General features: G+C 42.1%; 1 protein-coding gene across 2 annotated transcripts in view; it reads left to right on the top strand.

The window, feature by feature from the left end:
• The first annotated feature begins 3518 nt into the window (after positions 1 to 3518).
• The window catches only part of LOC140068444 (uncharacterized), a 77467-nt gene continuing 60456 nt past the window's right edge, over positions 3519 to 20529 (top strand). The window contains exons 1-2 of one of the 2 annotated variants that reach the window (XM_072114000.1): positions 3519 to 3649; positions 20215 to 20300. In XM_072114000.1, the coding sequence (XP_071970101.1) occupies positions 3647 to 3649; positions 20215 to 20300 (89 nt within the window). In that variant the 5' untranslated portion in view covers positions 3519 to 3646. The remainder of the gene's footprint in view (positions 3650 to 20214; positions 20301 to 20529) is intronic. The other variant, XM_072114001.1, reaches the window with a different exon arrangement.

Here is a 20529-nt window from a genome sequence, read left to right as displayed (position 1 = left end):
ACAGTATGTTGCTGTTGCTGAAGGCAGAGGATCTGTTTTAAATTGAACTGTTGGAGGTGGAGCAAAGGCTAATTTCTTTTGAGTGCCTCTTAGAATTGGATGGAGGGCCAGTTGATTCATTTTTTGTGTCCCTATCATGTATGGTATACTCTCCCTTTAATACTGTTGTGATCAATCTGGATCCATGCATTAACCCCTTAAGGACGCAGCCTGTTTGCAGGTTAAGGCTCGCAACTTTTTTTTGAAATTTGACCTTTCTTTTATGGTTATAACTTTTGAACACTGTTACTTATCAAAGCGATTCTGATATTGTTTTTTCCCGACATGTTGTACTTCATTTTAGTGGTAAATTTTGGCTGATACGTTTTGCGTTTATTTACAAAAAAAAGAAAAAAATGATGAATTTTTAGAAAAATTTGCCATTTTCGAAATTCAAAACCACCGCGTTTTCAGGCAGATAGATTTAACACCTAAATAACTTGCAGAATAACATTTCCCATTTGTCTACTTTACATTTTCATAATTTTTGAAATGTTTGGATAATTTATTTTGACGTCACGCGGCCTACAAATCGAATAGCGATTTTCCGTATTTTCGGAATTGACTATTTTGGGGATAAATACTGTTTGAAATCAAATTTTACATATTTAGCAACAAAACCGCCTATATAACCAACCCATTTTCAAATCTGCACCCCTCAAACTATCAGAAACAGCATTTACAAAGATTGTTAACCCCTTGAGATCTTCATAGTAATTGAATCAAAATGGCGGTGAAATTTAGAATGGTCAAATTTTGTCGGTTATACGTTCATCTAGCCCTAAAATTTACACATTTCCAAAAGATAAAAAGAGAAAACTCACCATAAAATTTGTTCTACAATTTCTCCTGAGTGCAGCGACCCCCCACATGTGGACATTACTTGTGTTATGGGGGCACAGCAAGGCGCAGAAGGGAAGGAGCACCCTGCAGCTGCCAGGATTTTAGTTTTCTGGTTGCCCCCTTTTGAAGGCTATAAAATTTTTGCTTTTCCGTTATTTGGGCCATGTGACAGCATTTTTTTTGCGGGACGAGATGCTTTTTCCAGTGTTACCATTTTGGGGTTGGTATCACCTATTGTTGAAAATTTTGGAACTTTTTTTTGAGGTCATGAGTAGAAAAGCATCAATTCTGTACTGGATTTTTTACTTTTTTTTTTTTTTGTGTTCACCGTATAGACTAATAATCATGTTATCTTTATTCTATGGGTCGATACGATTACGGGGATACCAGACATGAATATTTTTTCTTATGTTTTACTAAATTTGCCAAATAAAACCCTAATGTGGGGAAAAATCTATCATTTTTGCATCGCCGGCTTCCAAGTGGCATAACATTGTTACGTTTTTGGCTACAGAGCTGGTTGATGGCTTGTTTTTTGCGGGACATGTTGTTCTTTGCAACAATATCATTCTGGAGTACATATGTTTTGTTGATCACTTTTTATTGCATTTTTAGTGGGATATAATAGGTAAAAATCATAATTTTTGGCGGGTTTTTAACGTTTTTTTTTTACGGCGTTCATCATATGGGTTCAATAGTTATTTAGTTTTATTCTACGGATTGTTGCGGACGCGGTGATACTATATATGTGGGGTTTGTGTTATGATTTAGACTTTTTTGAGTGTTATATGTCTCTTTATATGTTTTGGGGCTTATGGGCATTTTTAGTGATTTATAAAGTAATTTTTTATTGAAAAACATTTTTTTTTTACATTTTTTTACATGATCCACCATGGGATATGAACAAGCAATCATCTGATTGCTTGTTCTTGATAATACTCTGCAATACTAATGTATTGCAGGGTATTATCAGTGCCAGCCTATGCAGATGCATAGGCTGACACTTTGCCTTTAAGATGACGTCACAGACGCCATCTTAAAGGTGAACCCTCCAGGCTTCTCTGGGGTCCCGATCGGACCCCAGAGGTGCCAAAACAGCAATCGGCCCCCCCGAAAACGGTGCGGGGGGGCCGATTGTGATGTAAAGACCCCCAGAAGGCATGTTAAATGCCGCGGTCGCGTTGACCGCGGCATTTAACGGGTTAAACACCCGCGATCGGAGCCCACTCCGACCGCGGGTGTTAGCCGGGGATGTCAACGGTAGATTACCGTTGAAATCCCGCGGCTAACGATGCCGGTTCGGCTGCTATACAGCGCTGAACCGGCATCGTCTCTGCGCAGTAGCTGTAAACCAGTAAACCACTCCATAGCAATGCCCCCAGACTCCACATTTAAGCCACCACATGAACCTACACACCACTGTAATACCTCCACACACCACAGAAATGCCCTCACACTTCACAGTAAAGCCCCCATTTTCAACAGTAGTGCCACTTCTCCTCAATAATGCTCCAAAACACCTCAGTATTTCCTAAACCCGGCCCCACAATCTACAGTAATAACCTTACACTAATGTTCCATCAATGTGCTCCAAACTATGATTTAAAAAAAAACACTAATACTAATACTACTCCCTCCTGAGTCTCTGTCTTCTAGACAGGATGTGATTCAGGGACATCACTATATTGCATCTGCTGCTCCATGCTGCTGTAGTGAGCTCTTTGAAGCAAGAGATGGGATGTAGTGACGTCTCCGCTCCGTGCACCTACTACCATACCCAGCTCTAGGTGCATTTGAAGAGCTGCTATGTTGTGAGCGCTACTGCTTACAACACATATAAAGTTCTACATAGTTCTATACTGTTGTTACCCCTAACCACAGCCCCTCGTTTTCTGCAGTTTTGAATTATCAAATTTGCTAACATATTATAAAAGTTATTGGAGCTATTTTAGGATCTATGGGGCAGATTTATCAAAGTTTTGTACGTCAGTTTTGTGGCGTACAAGCGCTGAAATAGTCGTAATTCCTGGCACACAACCACTGGCCGAGTACCTAGTGGGGGAGTGGTCAGCATGGTACTTTCCTGCCCCGCATCTGCGTACAAGCTGGAACTGGCGCAGGTTATAGAACAAATAGATGCCATGCAGGATCTGGCATAGAATTACCTGGCCCCACGTCGTCCCTGAAGTATATCTGGGGGCCAGAGCCTTTAGAGATATCCAGTCCGTGCAGGGGGATTGGGTTAACATCCCCCATATGTCTAGTTTATTCAGTTTTGTCAGATGTACACAGCAGCATCGACACCTTAATGTCAATAGAAGGAGCAAATGCAACATTGACAAAATATGGAGCATGGCAAGTTGCTTTTATTTCCTCCTTTGCCCACTTATGCATAGCTCTCTATCACTCTCTAGGTTTGATTAACTTTGTAAATATACACGCATAAATATAATGTGATCTAAAATGTGGACAAGCCCAAAGTAAATCACTACTGTCTTCTGTTCTATAAAGCAATGTTGTCATAAGGTAAGCATTCATGTTCCTATTACTGAACTTGGCCTCTTCAATGTTTAACTTGGAAATAAAGCTTGACTGATCTTGTGTTGGTGGGTGGAGCGTCTCTCCTGGAAACAGATCCTTTTGATAACTTGGAAAAGAATTGGACTGAGAACACTAAACGTAACAGTGATTGAATTAGCAGAGAATGTATCCACTAATTTAGTGGAAGAAAAAGAAGAACTTTGTCAGATTAAAGAATTCCATCATGGTAAGTTATTATTTAAAGATCTGGCACATGTATAAATAGATAGATGATATTTGACTATTATAAATTTAATGACACAGCAGACTTGTAGTCTAAATTGTTCTGCATATTCATATAGATCTAAAATATAACATTTTGGATGCAATAAAGGTTTATTTTGGGTCCAAAGGCAGTTTCTCTTGCTTATATTGCACCTATTACAAACATTATTACTCGCAGGATCAATGGGGAACATTTATTGCCTTTCAAAAGGAAAACTGATGGTGTTTTATTTTTTTTCTTCCTCTCTGCGCTTCATGAACCTGAATTTATGAAGTGTCAGCGTGACAATATTAGTGTTTTCCAACATTCTTGACTTGTTCTATATTTGGGCGCAAATGTTTGACACTGCTTGTGAATGTGCCAGTTTTCTGGGGCTTCCATGTTTTCGACACTTTTTTTACCCAAAAAGAGAGCAACGAAAAGTTGGACTAGGGAGTTCTAAACCTTTTAGTTTGTGCTCCAATTCATTAATTCCTTCTGCCACAAACTTACATCCCACTGAAAAATATAGCACGGTTCTAGCGCCACCGTGCGCCAAAATTGATAAATGCCCCTCAATGAGAGAAAACAAGTACAGAATATGGGGCACTTTTACTAAGACTAGATAGTGGATAGTGCAGATGGCACCAGATTGATAATTTCCTGCGCACGTTCTTGATGCATCTGGCATCCCTGATGCACTGTTAACATGGGGCGAGCAACACATTTCTGTCAGACTTTGCATGTTGAATGTGTTGCATGGTCCGTATGAGCACCCTTCAGTGCAAAAATTTGTGTTGCAAGAGGATTAGTGTAGCTGTGCAACAAAATGGTCACATGTGACAAAAATGTGTCTTGGACACTTCTTAAATACTTGTGCAAGCAGTTTGCACTAGAAAGAACATATAAAAGTCTGACAGAAAACTGGTGCACTTCCCTCAGTAAATGTGGCCCTTTATATGGAGAATACAAAAGCTACATGTAGATGTCGCCCTTGGTCAGATCAAAGAACTGAGGAACTATGTGTTGAGAGGCAATGGTGCTAACTATTAAGCTACATTTATATCCAATGGTCAATTTTATGGGGTACATAATAAATAGCTGGTTTATATCCAATTGATAACATGTAACTTTAGTGTGCTAAAAACAATTAAGTCACCGGCCTGTCAAGGGAAAGGATCTCAAACTAGTGACATTAATAAATTACAGTATATATGCAATATTTTATATAATCCCAGTTAGAAAATCATTGTTTGAGGAATACATCAAAACGCTGAATGCTTGCATTTTTAAGATTTCTTATATCTAATGTATATAGGCTTTCTGTGAAGAGTGAAAGTCTATCTTCCAAAACATCAAGTAGATATGATAAAAAAAACATCTGTCACGGGTGCTCCTACTGGTACTCCCGTGGCCACCACTTTCCCGGACTCACCTGTCCCGGCTCCTCACCCCCGTCGGACTGCCGTGCGCGTGTGCGCTGGTTGCAGAAAATTTAAAGGGCCAGCGCACCGCTGATTGGTGCGTTGGCTGAACACTTCCACCATATAATCCGGCACCTCCCTTCCTGCCTTGCCGGATCTTTGTGCCTCATAGCCCTAGAGAAAGCTTCCAAGCGAGTATTCCTGCGTTCCTGTGTGTCCCCGCTCCTGAGTCCTGTGTTGCCTTGTTACCCAAGTTCCTCCGTGTTGCTGTGTTCCGTGCCTGTGTTCCCACTCCCACCTGCCTGGACCTCCTGTTGCTGACCCCGTTCCAACACCTGTTCCAAGGTGGCATTCTTCGTCAGTCTTCTCTCTGGGAAAGCCCTGGCCTGGGCCACTCCTCTTTGGGACAGAGGCGACCCGGTCACGGGGCTACTCTCACAGCTTTTCTGGCGGAGTACCGGGCCATTTTTGAGGAACCAGCACGGGCTTCTTCTGCCGACACTGCGTTGTTGAACCTGTGCCAAGGCAACTCATCTGTAGGAGAGTATGCAGTTCAGTTCCGCACCCTGGCCTCTGAACTTGCCTGGAACGATGCAGCTCTCATCGCCACCTTTAAGAAAGGACTCTCGCCGCAGGTCAAAGATGCGCTGGCGGCTCGGGATCTACGGTCAACTCTGAGTTGTCTGAGCATCCTCAAGCTCAGGTAAGACGTTTTCCTCGCCTAGCACCTGCCTTCCAAAGGCCGCTCCAGCCTCCGCTTGTATAGTCTGCTGTGGAACCCATGCAGGTGGACAAAATCCTGCGCTCCGTACAAGAGCGTTCCAGAAGACGACAGGAGAACCTTTGTCTGTATTGTGCCAAACCAGGGCACTTCATCGGGACTTGTCCTGTTCGTCCCCAACGTCTGGGAAACGCCAGCACCTAGGGCTCTTGGGAGAAGCATCCCAAGGTGTGAGCCAAGCTTCTCCACGCCTGATTATTCCTGTGCTCCTCAGCATAGACACCGGCACCCAGATCCAAGTTTCTGCTTTTCTGGATTCAGGCTCTACAGCGAACTTTATGGACGCAGCCCTGGTCTCCCGTCATCATTTCCCAGTGGTTCGTCTTGAGAAACCATTGTCCATTGCCTCAGTCAGTGGCCAGATTCTTTCCGTGCCCATCCGGTTTCGCACGGAACCCCTGCTTCTGCAAGTTGGAGCCTTACATAAAGAAAGACTTTGTTTTTTTGTACTACCCCAAAGCACTTCCACCCTCCTGTTGGGTCTCCCCTGGTTGCAGCAACATGCTCCTGTGCTGGACTGGTCTTCTGGGTAGATTCTCCGTTGAGATTCTCCTTGTTCTTCTCGTTGTATGGAGATCCCTCATCCGCTCCCTGTCTGGACTTCCACCGTGTCCCCCTCCCCGCTCCATACTTGGATTTCGCAGATGTGTTCTCCAAAAAACAGGCTGAGATTCTTCCTCCACATCGTCCCTATGATTGCCCCATCGACTTGCTGCCCGGCTCTTCTCCTCCACCGGGCCGAGTGTACCCGCTCTCAGTACCCGAGACAGCCGCCATATCTGAATATGTTAAGGAAAATCTGCAAAGAGGCTTCATACGTAAATCCTCCTCTCCAGCTGGCGCAGGTTTCTTTTTTGTCACCAAGAAAGATGGCTCTCTCCGCCCCTGTATAGACTATCGCGGTCTTAACAAAGTCACCGTTAAGAATCGCTACCCCCTGCCGCTGATCACGGAGTTGTTTGATCGTCTACGGGCGCGAGAGACTTTACCAAGTTGGATCTTCGTGGTGCCTACAATCTTATTCGCATCAGGAAGGGTGACGAGTGGAAGACCGCCTTTAACACCCGTGATGGGCATTTTGAATATTTAGCTATGCCCTTTGGACTTTGTAATGCGCCATCCGGTTTCCAGGAATTTGTTAATGATATCTTCAGGGACTTATTGTACAGCTGTGTTGCGGTTTACCTGGATGACATCCTCGTGTTTTCTGCTGATCTCGAGTCCCATCAGTCCCACGTACGGCAAGTGCTCAGTCGCCTCAGGATAAACCATCTCTATGCCAAACTGGAAAAATGCCACCTTCATCAAAGGAGCCTTCCATTCCTTGGCTACATTATTTCTGATAGAGGCTTGCAGATGGATCCCGCTAAACTATCCGCAGTTCTTCAGTGGCCACGCCCAGTGGGACTGCGTGCTATCCAAAGATTCCTGGGCTTTGCCAATTATTATAGACAATCCATTCCACATTTTTCATCCCTAGAAGCTCCACTGGTGGCGCTAACAAAGAAAGGTGTTAATTCTCATCTCTGGCCTCCAGCAGCTGAGGAGGCCTTCACGACATTAAAGACTGCTTTTTCCTCTGCATCTGTTCTTACCAGACCTGATACCGAAAAGCCATTCTTTCTGGAAGTCGATGCCTCGGTTATTACCCAGAAGGGGCCTAGGGGCCGAACTCTCTCCTGCGGCTTCTTCTCCAAAACGTTTTCCTCCGCAGAGAGGAATTATTCTATTGGGGAGCTTCTGGCTATCAAGCTTGCCTTGGAGGAATGGCGTCATCATTTCCAGTCAGCATTTACATGGACCACAAGAACCTCCAGTACCTTCAGACAGCTCAACGGTTGAACCCACGTCAAGCCTGGTGGTCCCTCTTCTTTTCCCATTTTGACTTCCAAATCCCCGCCGAGAAAAACATCAAGGCTGACGCCCTTTACCAGGTTTGCCTTCAGCCCCACGTCTTGCCAGTCTCTTCTTCCAGCTCGTTTCTGATCGAGGTGTTCAGTTCGTGTCCAAGTTCTGGAGATCTCTGTGCAACAAGCTGCAAGGGAAATTGGACTTTTCCTCTGCCTATCATCCTCAGTCCAACGGCCAAGTGGAGAGGGTGAATCAGACTTTGGGGTGCTATCTCCGCCACTTTGTGTCCGCCCGTCAGGACGACTGGGCTTCTCTTTTACCATGGGCGGAGTTTTCCTACAATTCCCTGGACTCCACTTCTGCTGGTTCTGCTCCCTTCTTTATTAATTACAGACTGCATCCACGGCCTCCTCTTCCGTCACCTGTGTCTGCAGATGTTCCTGCTGTGGAGGACTTGGTACTGGATCTAAAAGCCATCTGGGAACAAGTCCGTACCTCATTGCTCCAAACCTCTGCCAAGACCAAGCGTCAAATTGACAAGAAACGTCGGCCTTTTCCTGCCTTAGCTCCTGGTGACAGGGTCTGGTTATCCCCAAGGTACGTCCAACTGAAGATCCCTGGCTACAAATTGGGACCTTGGTTGAGTCCATTTGAAATCCTCAGTCGCATCCACCCGGTGGCCTACAAATTGCGGCTGCCTCCTAGCATGAGCATACCCAACTCCTTCCACGTTTCCCTCCTCAAGCCAGTCATCCTAAACCGCTTTGCCCAACAAGTTCCTCTCCCTCCGGCACCACAAGCGGATTCTACTGATGTCTTCGAGGTGAAGGAGATCCTGGATATGAAGACGGTGAGAGGGAGACGCCTCTTTCTTGTAGACTGGAAGGGATTTGGTCCTGAGGAGAGATCGTGGGAGCCAGAGGATAACATCCTGGACAAGAGCATGCTGCAGCGATTTCTCAGGCCCAGGAAGAGGGGGAGGCCGAAGGGGGGGGGGGTACTGTCACGGGTGCTCCCGCGATCCCTGTCTCGGATCGCGGTCGCACCCGTGCTCCTACTGGTACTCCCGTGGCCCCCGCTTCCCCGGACTCACCTGTCCCGGCTCCTGATCTCCGTCGGATCCACTGATCCTAACAACACCATAAAATCCATAATGCAAGAAAAAACAAGAGGAGAAAAGCGTCCTTCGGCACCAGCTTGAGTAAAAATCTTGAAAGTTTATTAGTATCAAAAAAGAGTGATTAAAAACGAAAACATAGTGAAAAAATAACAAAACATGATAAAAACATGTTTGTACAAACAGGACTTTACCCAGTCCTATTTGTACAAACATGTTTTTATCATGTTTTGTTATTTTTTCACTATGTTTTCGTTTTTAATCACTCTTTTTTGATACTAATAAACTTTCAAGATTTTTACTCAAGCTGGTGCCGAAGGACGCTTTTCTCCTCTTGTTTTTTCTTGCATACCCTACCTGGGACCGGACCAGGCTTGTTAGTCTCGGCGAGCACAGCAGCATCTACTCGGAGCGACCCACTCATTTTCTACAGGTGAGCTTACACTTTTGTTCTATCCCACCCTTTTGCATAAAATCCATAATACGTTCCCCTAGATCAGGTGTAGACAGGAAAACATATGGATCTGAATGTACACTTATTTTGTGGATCTTTCGGGTGTCTAACTTTAGCCATTTTCAATAACATTACAACAAAGAAACAATATTATTTGTTACTCAAATGATTATGGCATTATTATATCCAGTGTTCTGTATTTAAAACAATAAGGTAAAACTTTGCCTTTTTTATTATGAGCAAGCAAACCCAAAAAACATTAGTTACTGTATTATTTATGTACCTGGTTTTCTATGGGCAATGAGTAATAATCTCATGTTTACTGTATGTTACAGTACGTGTCTTCAACATTATTATCTACTTCTTTAGAATATTTGTCTTGAACAGTGACTAAACAGTAATTTGTTCTAGTTTTTGAGGCTTATACTGGTCTTTCTGCTAGGCATTTTTTTTTACAAACCATTGATTTTTGTTTGCAAATGAGAGTAGTAAATATCTTCTTTGGTGCTTGCTAATAATTTATTTTGCAATATTTCCTATTCACATTCCTATTTTGCATTATTTACTTATAATGTTACTGTTCTAGAGCAGTGATTTTCAACCTGTGTGCCACGGGGAGCCTCTGTGTAGCGCTGCCACCGCGCCCCGTGTTTCTGCCCCCCATACTTACCTCCAAGCCCCGCGTTGGCGATCCGCCCATCTTCTGTAGCTCCTGCAACGTGCGGCCCATGTCACGTGACTTATGCAACCTGACGCTAGGGGCTCTTGATTAGTAAAGGGAGGCCGCTAGGGGCTCTTGATTAGTAAAGGGAGGCCGCTAGGGGCTCTTGATTAGTAAAGGGAGGCCGCTAGGGGCTCTTGATTAGTAAAGGGAGGCCGCTAGGGGCTCTTGATTAGTAAAGGGAGGCCGCTAGGGTCTTTTAATTAGTAAAGGGAGGCCGCTAGAGGTTTTTATTAGTAAAGGGAGGGCGCTAGGGTTTTTTTTATTAGTAAAGGGAGGCCTTTTATGACTGTTTTAGTGTCATTTTGTGCTATATTAGTTGGTGGTGTGCCCCAGGATTTTCTAAGTATAAAAAGTGTGCCGCGGCTCAAAAAAGGTTGAAAATCACTGTTCTAGAGCACAAGATTATTTTTCATTTCTGCATACTAGTTTCTGTTCCCATGAGAAAATGAATTAGTCCTATTTTAAACCATAAGCACACGCATAATTTGCATTTTCTATTGCAGATTTTTGCTGCAGTGTGTTTAATTCATATGGAATATAATGTAATTATTTATACTTTTCTTTGGTTCAAACAACTGCAGCAAATTCTGCATGAAAACAACAAAAACTTAGTGGGTGCAAAATAAGACATTGTACATGTTTGTGCTTACATGTGCAAATGTGTCTTTTTCAAATGTGTGTCTTTATAATTTTACATCATACACTTCACTTTTCCAAAGTACGTCTGAATGTGAATTTTATTTAGCCTCTATATACCAGTAAGAAATGTGATCAGATGTATGTATACTTGGCATGTAGGTAGAGCATGCAGCTCTATGTTTTCATCCTGTACTGTCTTTGATGCATTTTAGGTAGCTGCCACTTTGGCAGGGGGGCTCAATGTAAAACAACTTTTAATGCATCCATCATTGATTTCAGTGGAAGCTGCCTTCATTTGTATTCACTAAGCTCCCCTAGTGGTGGAAATTTTATTATCAAGTGGTGTACATGGTAGATTTATCAATCTTTAAGTGCTTCTCAATAAAATAGAATATCAGCAATAAGTTATTTTTTTCAAGCAATTCAATTAAAAAATGAAAACTCATAAATAGAGTAATTGCAAACAGAGTGAACTTTTTCAAGTGTTTACATATGTTAAAGGGAACCAGTCATCAGGAGCCCTTTTTCTGGCTGCCCTATGTCCCCATAGAGAATAGTCTACACATTGCCAAATAGTTTTTATAGTAAAAAAGGGGGATGAAATAGGGAGGAGGAGATATGGGAGACATGGGATTTTTTAAATTTGAAATCGATGCATGACGGAGCTGCTTCCTGAGGGTTGGATGGGGAACCATTCCTCACTGGCCACTCCCATGGGACCAGGGACTTAGCTCTGCATACAGAAAGACAAACTTTTATCTAACATATCTTGTTTTGAAAATAGCCAGTTTTACTATACAAACCATTTGCCACTGTGTACATTATTCTCTCTTGGGACATCGGGGTGCTAGAAAAAGGGCTCCTGATGACAGGTAATGTGGATGATTATAGCGTACAGCCAAGAAAAACCCAAAAGGCTTTGGGCCAGATTTATCAAAAGCAGTGCAAACTTTGTGCAGTTTGCCTGCTGAGTTTTCAGGGTGGGCCAGATAAATCAAAAGTGACGCACAGTCTTTAATAATATGGTGCATTCTGTGTGTGACACAAATGTGTCTGTGAGTACAAACTCATGCACATATGCATCACCTGGTATCTATCAACTGCGGAAGCTTGTCTAGGACCCTAGAACTGCCCTCCACGTCCCCAACCAATGCCAGTGCTCAATTTATAGCTTATATCCGTACCCATTTTCCCCAGGAGTATGAACAGGCGCGTACTAAAACCCAGACAGTCTTCTACAAGCGGATCTGCACCCCCACTAGCTTGCAATCCATAATCAGCTCCTGTTAACCCTCCTCAGGTTTCTGCAGGCTCAGATAATAATATGAGCTTTACCAAAAGAAGCGTAAGTTTTCTAGTAAAGATTTACTTCCTTCAGAGAATTGCTATATCTTGAATCTCCCACAAGGCCCTCCAAAATTAGCAGTTCATTACAGGGTGAGATCCAAGTAAATCAAATTAAAATAATGGGACCAAAGTATTTTTGGTGACTGAGCTTGATAATTTAAAATAATGAGTCAGCGACTTGTTATCGAATTATCTGCCCAGGTGGATTGTGGGGTTTTGGTTGGACCTCGCCTTCATAGGGGCTATGTTTGGTCAAATCTGTGGCCATATTGATGTGGAGCCTATTCGCAATGTTATACAGCATGGCACATGCAATAATAATTTTAAAGACAGTCGGTGGGCTCCTGTCCAGGCAAAAGTCCCAGCATCTAAATCTGCTTTAGAGCAGGCCAAAAGATGTCACTACGCGTCTTTTTGTGAGCTTAATTAAATCTTCATTTCTTCTCATTGCTTGGAATAAGGTAAGGAGTCATAAGCCAGGATGTCAGTTTATATCAATTGTCATCTAAATATAGGGTGCAAAATGTGATATAAATTAGTTTTGAAACATAGAAAAATATGTAAAATAGCATCTCCCACACTATCCTATGTTGCTTTGCTGTAAGATTGTATTAGTCTGGACCATACTTTCTCATTTCAACTCCTTGGATGTGCAAATATCAAACATGCATTACATACATAATGTTGTATAATAAATTGTCTTCTGTGTTTATAGTGACCCAGCAACTGCACCTATGTCTATTGCTTCAGAGTCTAAGCTACACATCCCACACAAAACAATGCTTAGTCAGTCACTCTCTTTGTTTCTTTCTATATTACACAAGTTTAAGGATACTATTTTTACAAACAAAGCTAAGCATGTATGTTATCCAAACATTTTCTTACCACTTACACTTACCAAGCAAAAAGACATTTCCAAAGTAGCCATTTTGTAGTTTTTCATGTAAGGCACAATTTTCAAAAAGATTCATGGTTTGACCTAGGATAATTGGCAACCACATCTGTTATCATCATTTCATAGTAGACAGTCACTTGCACATTAATGGACTGGAACATTTTCCTGTTCCTGTTGATGATCTCATTAGAAGCGGGAGACACCAAAGCCATATGGGTGCAATCTATTAACCCAAAAACCTGTGAGATCCTGGAAATTATCTGGAATTCCTCTGTGTTTTTCTGTATAGCAGCTGGTGTTTTGGGGAACAATATATATATCTATTACATATCTTGAACAACTCATCTACTACCACATGTAGATATAATCTTCATAAAGTTTTTGGTTGTTTGTGTCTCTCACACCTTTCCCTTGTTAATATAGCATTCCAATGAACCAATCTTTTTGTGCGCCAGAAAGTGGCGCATTTAAATAGCATGTGCAAATAAAAAGAGGCAAGACACAAATCAAATCTCCACCTGCGTCACCAAAGGAGAAAGAGACCAGGAGCTGACCACTATCACTACCACATGTGAGTATACCAAACTCAATGAAAAACATAACCAAAGCCACCAAAACAGTGCAAAAGTTACACAAATAAGAATTTAGAAAGGTTAAAAAAGATCAAGGGGGAAGACACAGATAAAATAAAAAAATATGCCAGTAAAAGATCCCCAGCAAAAGCACATGAAAGGATAGATTGCATTGTCCAAATTCTAAAGTATTGGGTCTCAACATTCTTTGTAATCCTTTTACCTAGATCCAGGGCTGGCGCCAACACCGGGCAAGTGCCGGGGCCCTACAATGCCAGGGGCGCCCACCGCACTCATACTTCTCACTGCCAGCTCTCAGGGGTTGCAGTAACGCGAAAGGAGGATTACAGCCTGGGAGAGGAGCAGTTTAGTAAAGTGATTTCTGGAGGTTGTTGCTCGGTGCTGAGGGAGTGTAAAGGGGTTTGAATCCCCCAGAACTAGAAAGCCTCCATGGCTCCCACTGCGAATCCTCCACAGCCTCTAGCCTCAGTCTCCAGGAGATCAGCTAACCATGTGCTGGAGCTGTCAGAGCTCTGGAGCTGAAGCCTGACGTGTAAACACTGTTACTGCTGCCTGGGATGAGAAGGAGGTGTGGAGCAGCCTGCCAGCCAGGAATCACTGCACACAGTCCTGCCCTGCAATCTGCCCACATACAAGGTGTAGGTAAGAGCCTTGCAGCATTACTTTAGCTCCAACTGAATCTCCTGCAGCATAGTGGGTTTAGTTTTTCCCATGTTCTGCCCCTCTTTTCCAGAGCCTGGATGGAGTTGTAGTCCTTCAGGAGTCAGGCCTCCATCTGTTTTGTAGGACATGATGAGAGTTGAAGCACTGCAGTATCCAGCCCCCCCACTTATCCTCCAGGGCATGCTGGTAGTTGTAATACAGCATGAACCAGCCCCCCCCCTCTTCCAGGACATGCTGGGAGTTGTAGTCCTGCATGAACAAGGCCTCCCACCCTCATCCTGGACATGCTGGAAGTTATAGTCATGCATGAACCAGGCCTCCAGATCTCCTATTCACACCTCCTCTCCCCTAGGCTAGCATGTGTAGCCTTCCAAGGCTCCCCTGCTCTCCCCTCTCCTTCAGAGCATGTTAGGTGTTGTAGTCCTAACTTGTTCAAGTATGCCAGGTGCTGGCACCAGCCCTTGTGGGAGAACTGCATATATTAACGCTAGTTCTTCTTGATGTAAGTTCTTAGTGTTCTGACATGGGGACTGCATATAATTATTCCATAGTTCCATATATAATAAAACTAGGAGGGACTGTAGTTTCTGTGTTAATGAGTTCACTGCAAAGGGGCCCAATGAGGCTGTTGCCCAGGGGCCCACTGAAACCTGGAGCCGGCCCTGCCTAGATCCACCAACTACAGTGAAATCTCCAGGCAGGATTCATCCAGCAAGACCACAACATATACTAAGCAAGAAGGCCACATATTCTGGTTAACCCCTTCCCACACGTTGACGTGATTCTACATCATAGGATGCGGGTAGTTTCCGCACCTTGACATAGAATCACATCATGGCCATCACATCACCCCGGGTTACTGCGAGCTGGGATCTTCCAGTAACAGCCAGGATTGCGACTATCGCGATCCCAGCTGTTTAACACTATAGACGCCGCTGTCATAGTGACCGCAGCGTCTATAGTGCATCGGTGCAAAGATCGGCAAGCTCCCATAAGGACCCCAGGTCTGCCTATAGTAGCAGCCTGTCAGGATTGTGCACTCTGCACGATCTAACAGTGCAGCTGTCAGCCTATGCAGAAGGCATAGGCTGACTATGTAATATGCTGAAATACATTAGTATTGCACTATATTACAATGAACAAGTGATGAAATGATCACTTGCTCATGTCCCTCCCCTGGACAAAATAAAACCGTAAAAAAAAAAGTGTAATTAAAAAAAATTATTAAAAAAAGAATAAAAATCCCCTGAAGTCCCATCCCATGCAATAATCAAATAAAACATTAAAAAAGTGAAAATCACCCCAAAAGACACAACATATTGGGTATCACAAAGTCTGTAACAACCCATACAATAAATTAAAATTATCACTGAACCCGTACGATGAATGCTGTAAAAACTTCATAAAAAATTATGAAATTTTCACAACTAACCTCATAAAGCACATAAAACGTGATCAAAAAGTAACATTTACCCCGACATGATCCCAAGAAAAAGTACAGCTTGTCCCGCAAAAAATAAGCTCTAAAACATAAAAAATATAAATGTTATACCCATTGTGACATGGCGATGCAAAAACAAGTTAATTTCTCAAAAAAGGAGTTCTATATTCTGCAAAACAAGTTAACCATAAAAAAGCTTTAAAATTAGGGTATCGCTGTAATTGTGATGACTCATAGTATATTGATAACACATTGGGGGTCATTTACTAAGGGCCCGATTCGCGTTTTCCCGACGTGTTACCCGAATATTTCCGATTTTCCCTGTGTTGCCCCAGGTTTTTGGCGCACACGATCGGAATGTGGCGCATCAGCGCCAGCATGCACGTGGAGAAAACGCCACATTTAAAAAAAAAAAAAGTGTTGCGGGAGACGCACTTACCATCACCAAGTATAGGATCGTGAACTCCGGCGGACTTCAGCGCAGCAGCGACACCTGGTGGCCTCTCAAAGGCCTCTCACAGTTACTTAAAACTGAGCAGGTGCCTCTAAATATTGTAAGGGTTTTCGCGATTTTCATAAAAATTTGAAAAATTGCACCCAAAATTCTGAACCTCCTAACAACCTAAAAAAGAGAGGTGATGTATAAAAAGCCACTCCAATAAAAAGCAGACATTTAGGAAATGTTAGTTATAAAGTTACTTGGGTGCTATGACTATCTACCTGAAAAGCTGAAATTTTTTAACTTTGAAATTAAATACTTTTTAGAAATTTTTGTCTCAACACAAAAGATATCATCAACATTTTTCTATTTCTTTGAAGTACAATGTGACGAGAAAACAATCTCAAAATTTAATATGTTAAAGCGTTACAAAGGTATAACTTCCTATAATGACACAGGGCAAATATTAAAAATCAGGCCTGGTCCTTCTGGCTTAGACCAGAAGGGGTTAATATGCTAATAACAGATGCAGGCAAAGCAGGGCCATAGCACAATAAGGCGAAGCTCACAGTAATATTCCAAACTCTGTTACTTACATCTGTTAAAATAATATACAGAACAAAGGGTTAACATATGTGTATTAAATAACATTTACATCAATGTGCAGTTATCCATTATCTATGCATGCTTAAGCACGTAAATAATAAGGTTAAGGCTGGACTTTAGCAAAGTTATCAAAAAAACACATGGCTAACGGATACCTATGCAATGGAACCGATGACCGAAATTAAGAAAAATATAACTACTATGTTAACCAGCTATTCTTTTCAAAAATTTTAAATGAGGTAAGGAGCAGGGAATTGAACGCTATGCTTACAAATAAAGCATACAAACCAATATGAAATATCATGTCTTTTTGATTTTATAAACGACAACAAGAGCAGCAGCAGACAGAGGAGGTCCCTTCCCTTGAGCATGCAGAGCTCATCAACATCATCACCTTCGTCAATGAGCAGGGCTATGAGCTGCTCCATGATTCAGGGCGTTATAAGGAGAAGATGAGAATCATGGAGCAGCTCTCAGCCCATCTGCATGCCAAGTTCAGGAAATTCCATTCCATGGCGGATACAAAAGTGGTTCAGTGACATAAAAGTAAGGCAAAAGAAGTTCTTCAGAGAAGTCAGAAGAATGAATCACACAGCCAAAGGTAAAAACATCAAACAATGTGGAAAATGGAGGGAAATGCTGAAGCAAACGATAATCCTTCTTACTTTTTTATCTCCTATCCAGACAAGGAATGGAAGGTCCCGGGGAAGGGGCTTCTGCTGATTTTGAGGTTGGAGTGGAGGAAAACTGGCACAGACACTTTATAAATATGTGTGCAATCAGTTTGCACATTCTTGTCAGTGCAAAGGCAGACAGAAAACTGACACAGAAATTTTAATAAATTTGGCCCATTTTTTCAGAAAAGTTGAATATTGCAAAAATTTTAATATTGTAAACATTTTTGAACACAGAAATTTTGGCCAAATTAAAATTATGTACAGTAAATGGACTCAGTACCTGATCTGGGCTCCTTTTGCATAAATGACTGCATCAATGTGACATGGCATACACTCATTAGGTACTTTATTAGGTACACCTGTCCAACTGCTCGTTAACACTTAATTTCTAATCAGCCAATCACATGGCGGCAACTCAGTGCATTTAGGCATGTAGACATGGTCAAGACAATCTCCTGCAGTTCAAACCGAGCATCAGTATGGGGAAGAAAGGTGATTTGAGTGCCTATGAACGTGGCATGGTTGTTAGTGCCAGAAGGGCTCGTCTGAGTATTTCAGAAACTGCTGATCTACTGGGATTTTCACGCACAACCATCTCTAGGGTTTACAGAGAATGGTCCAAAAAAGAAAAAACATCCAGTGAGCGGCAGTTCTGTGGGCGGAAATGCCTTGTTGATGCCAGAGGTCAGAGGAGAATGGACAGACTGGTTCGAGCTGATAGAAAGGCAACAGTGACTCAAATCGCCACCCGTTACAACCAAGGTAGGCAGAAGAGCATCTCTGAACGCACAGTACGTCGAACTTTGAGGCAGATGGGCTACAGCAGCAGAAGACCACACCGGGTGCCACTCCTTTCAGCTAAGAACAGGAAACTGAGGCTACAATTTGCACAAGCTCATCGAAATTGGACAGTAGAAGATTGGAAAAACATTGCCTGGTCTGATGAGTCTCGATTTCTGCTGCGACATTCGGATGGTAGGGTCAGAATTTAGCATCAACAACATGAAAGCATGGATCCATCCTGCCTTGTATTAACGGTTCAGGCTGGTGGTGGTGGTGTCATGGTGTGGGGAATATTTTCTTGGCACTCTTGCCACTTGGTAGCAATTGAGCATCGTTGCAACTCCACAGCCTACCTGAGTATTGTTGCTGACCATGTCCATCCCTTTATGACCACAATGTACCCAACATCTGATGGCTACTTTCAGCAGGATAATGCGCCTTGTCATAAAGCTGGGATCATCTCAGACTGGTTTCTTGAACATGACAATGAGTTCACTGTACTCAAATGGCCTCCACCAGATCTCAATCGAATAGAGCATCTTTGGGATGTGGTGGAACAGGAGATTCGCATCATGGATGTGCAGCCGACAAATCTGCGGCAACTGTGTGATGCCATCATGTCAATATGGACCAAAATCTCTGAGGAATGCTTCCAGCACCTTGTTGAATCTATGCCACGAAGAATTGAGGCAGTTCTGAAGGCAAAAGGGGGTCCAACCCGTTACTAGCATGGTGTACCTAATAAAGTGGCCGGTGAGTGTAGAGGTGATCAGCTGAAGGCACTGCAGAGGTGTTATGGAAGACTTCAGGTCGTCTGCATCTGGTGTCTCCCATCTTCCTCTTGACATTACCCCATAGATTCTTTATAAGGTTAATGTCATACGAGTTTGCTGGCAAATCAAACTCAGTGATACTTTTGGCAGTGTGGACAGGTGCCAAGTCCTGACGGAAAATTAAAATTTCACCTCTAAAAGCCTTGTCGGTAGAGGGAAGCATGAAGAGATCTATAATTTCCTGGTAGGCAGCTCAGCAGCTGCTCTGACTTTGGTACGGATAAAACACAGAAGACCTACACCAGTAGATTAAATTACTAAAAAAAATAATTTTTGCTCATTCTATTCAATTTATTGAGAAGCACTTATATATATACCAGTTTCTGGTATAAAAACAACGAAAAATATGGTATTCAAAATTAGCTACCTATTAGTAAGATGGAGTTAGAGGTCTTTATTTTATTTTTTTTAACTTTATGTATATCATGCTCCAAATTATTATGCAAATTATATTTATCTTTGATTTTCCTTAATGGTCGATGCAAATTACAGTCAGTATAATAAAAGTCATCACTCGTTAATGAGTATAAATCGAATCTTATTGAACAAACCTCCCAATGAGAACAGTATATTCTTCAAAATTTAAAAAAAACTGAAATGCACAGTTCCAAATTAATATGCACAGCAGAGATGCAAAACATTTTATAGGTTATAAAGAACTGAAAATGGTAATTTGTTGATTTTGCAGCATTACTGTAAGAGTGTAGCTGCTAAAATGACACTACTATCCATCTTGGTGATAACTCTGCCTTCTTTAGAAAGCCCGTAACATTTTGTGAATCCTAAAATTCATTCATATTCCGTTCATATTCGTTCATATTCCCAAAATACCCCTTTAAGCGTGAAGATTCTTTATTTAACAGGCATTGTTAATATGTTGCCACATATACCTGCCACAGACATACTACTACATCTGTACCGTTTCGCTTTTCAAGTGGCATTGGTGTTTTGATAAATGCTGTGCCAGGCTGAAACGTCAGGTGAATAGAAAATGGCCAGAGTGAATATGGAGTGCTGTAACACAACAAATCTTTATTTAACTCATATATGACAGGATTCATTTCTATGTAATTTTCAGAAGCCTTTCAATCATCCTCTGAGCATGAGATTCTATTTGAGGGATTCTTTTCATCGGAAGCTTCTACAACATATGCAAACATTTTGTCAAATAACTCCTAACCCTTAGTTATGCAAGGCAATGTTGCTACTTAATGAATTACCATGATTTATTGTATATGTTTTCTAAAGTTCATTCATTAAAAAAATATTTATATTTTCAGACCTTTGTGGATCCAATTCGGTACAGATCACCTATTAAAAACATTTTAATGTATCAATCTGATGAATTTGACAGTGGTTTTCCAAGGTAATTATAAACCCTGTACTATAAATTATTTTAAATTATCTTGCACTTTATGTTACACTGTAAATTACGTTTTATATAAATTAATAATAATAAATTAAGTGGAAAAGGGTATAATAAAGGACTCTTTTTATGTCTAAACTCCCCTATCAATGTTTACAATGAGAACAGTGGTAGACATCAAAGTAGTTTGTGCCCATACCTGGGAAACTTAGGTGAGGACTTGTCAGTG

Source organism: Engystomops pustulosus, chromosome 1 (genome assembly GCF_040894005.1).
Source record: "Engystomops pustulosus chromosome 1, aEngPut4.maternal, whole genome shotgun sequence".
Classification (NCBI taxonomy): domain Eukaryota; kingdom Metazoa; phylum Chordata; class Amphibia; order Anura; family Leptodactylidae; genus Engystomops; species Engystomops pustulosus.
This window is presented reverse-complemented; position numbering and strand designations above follow the sequence as displayed.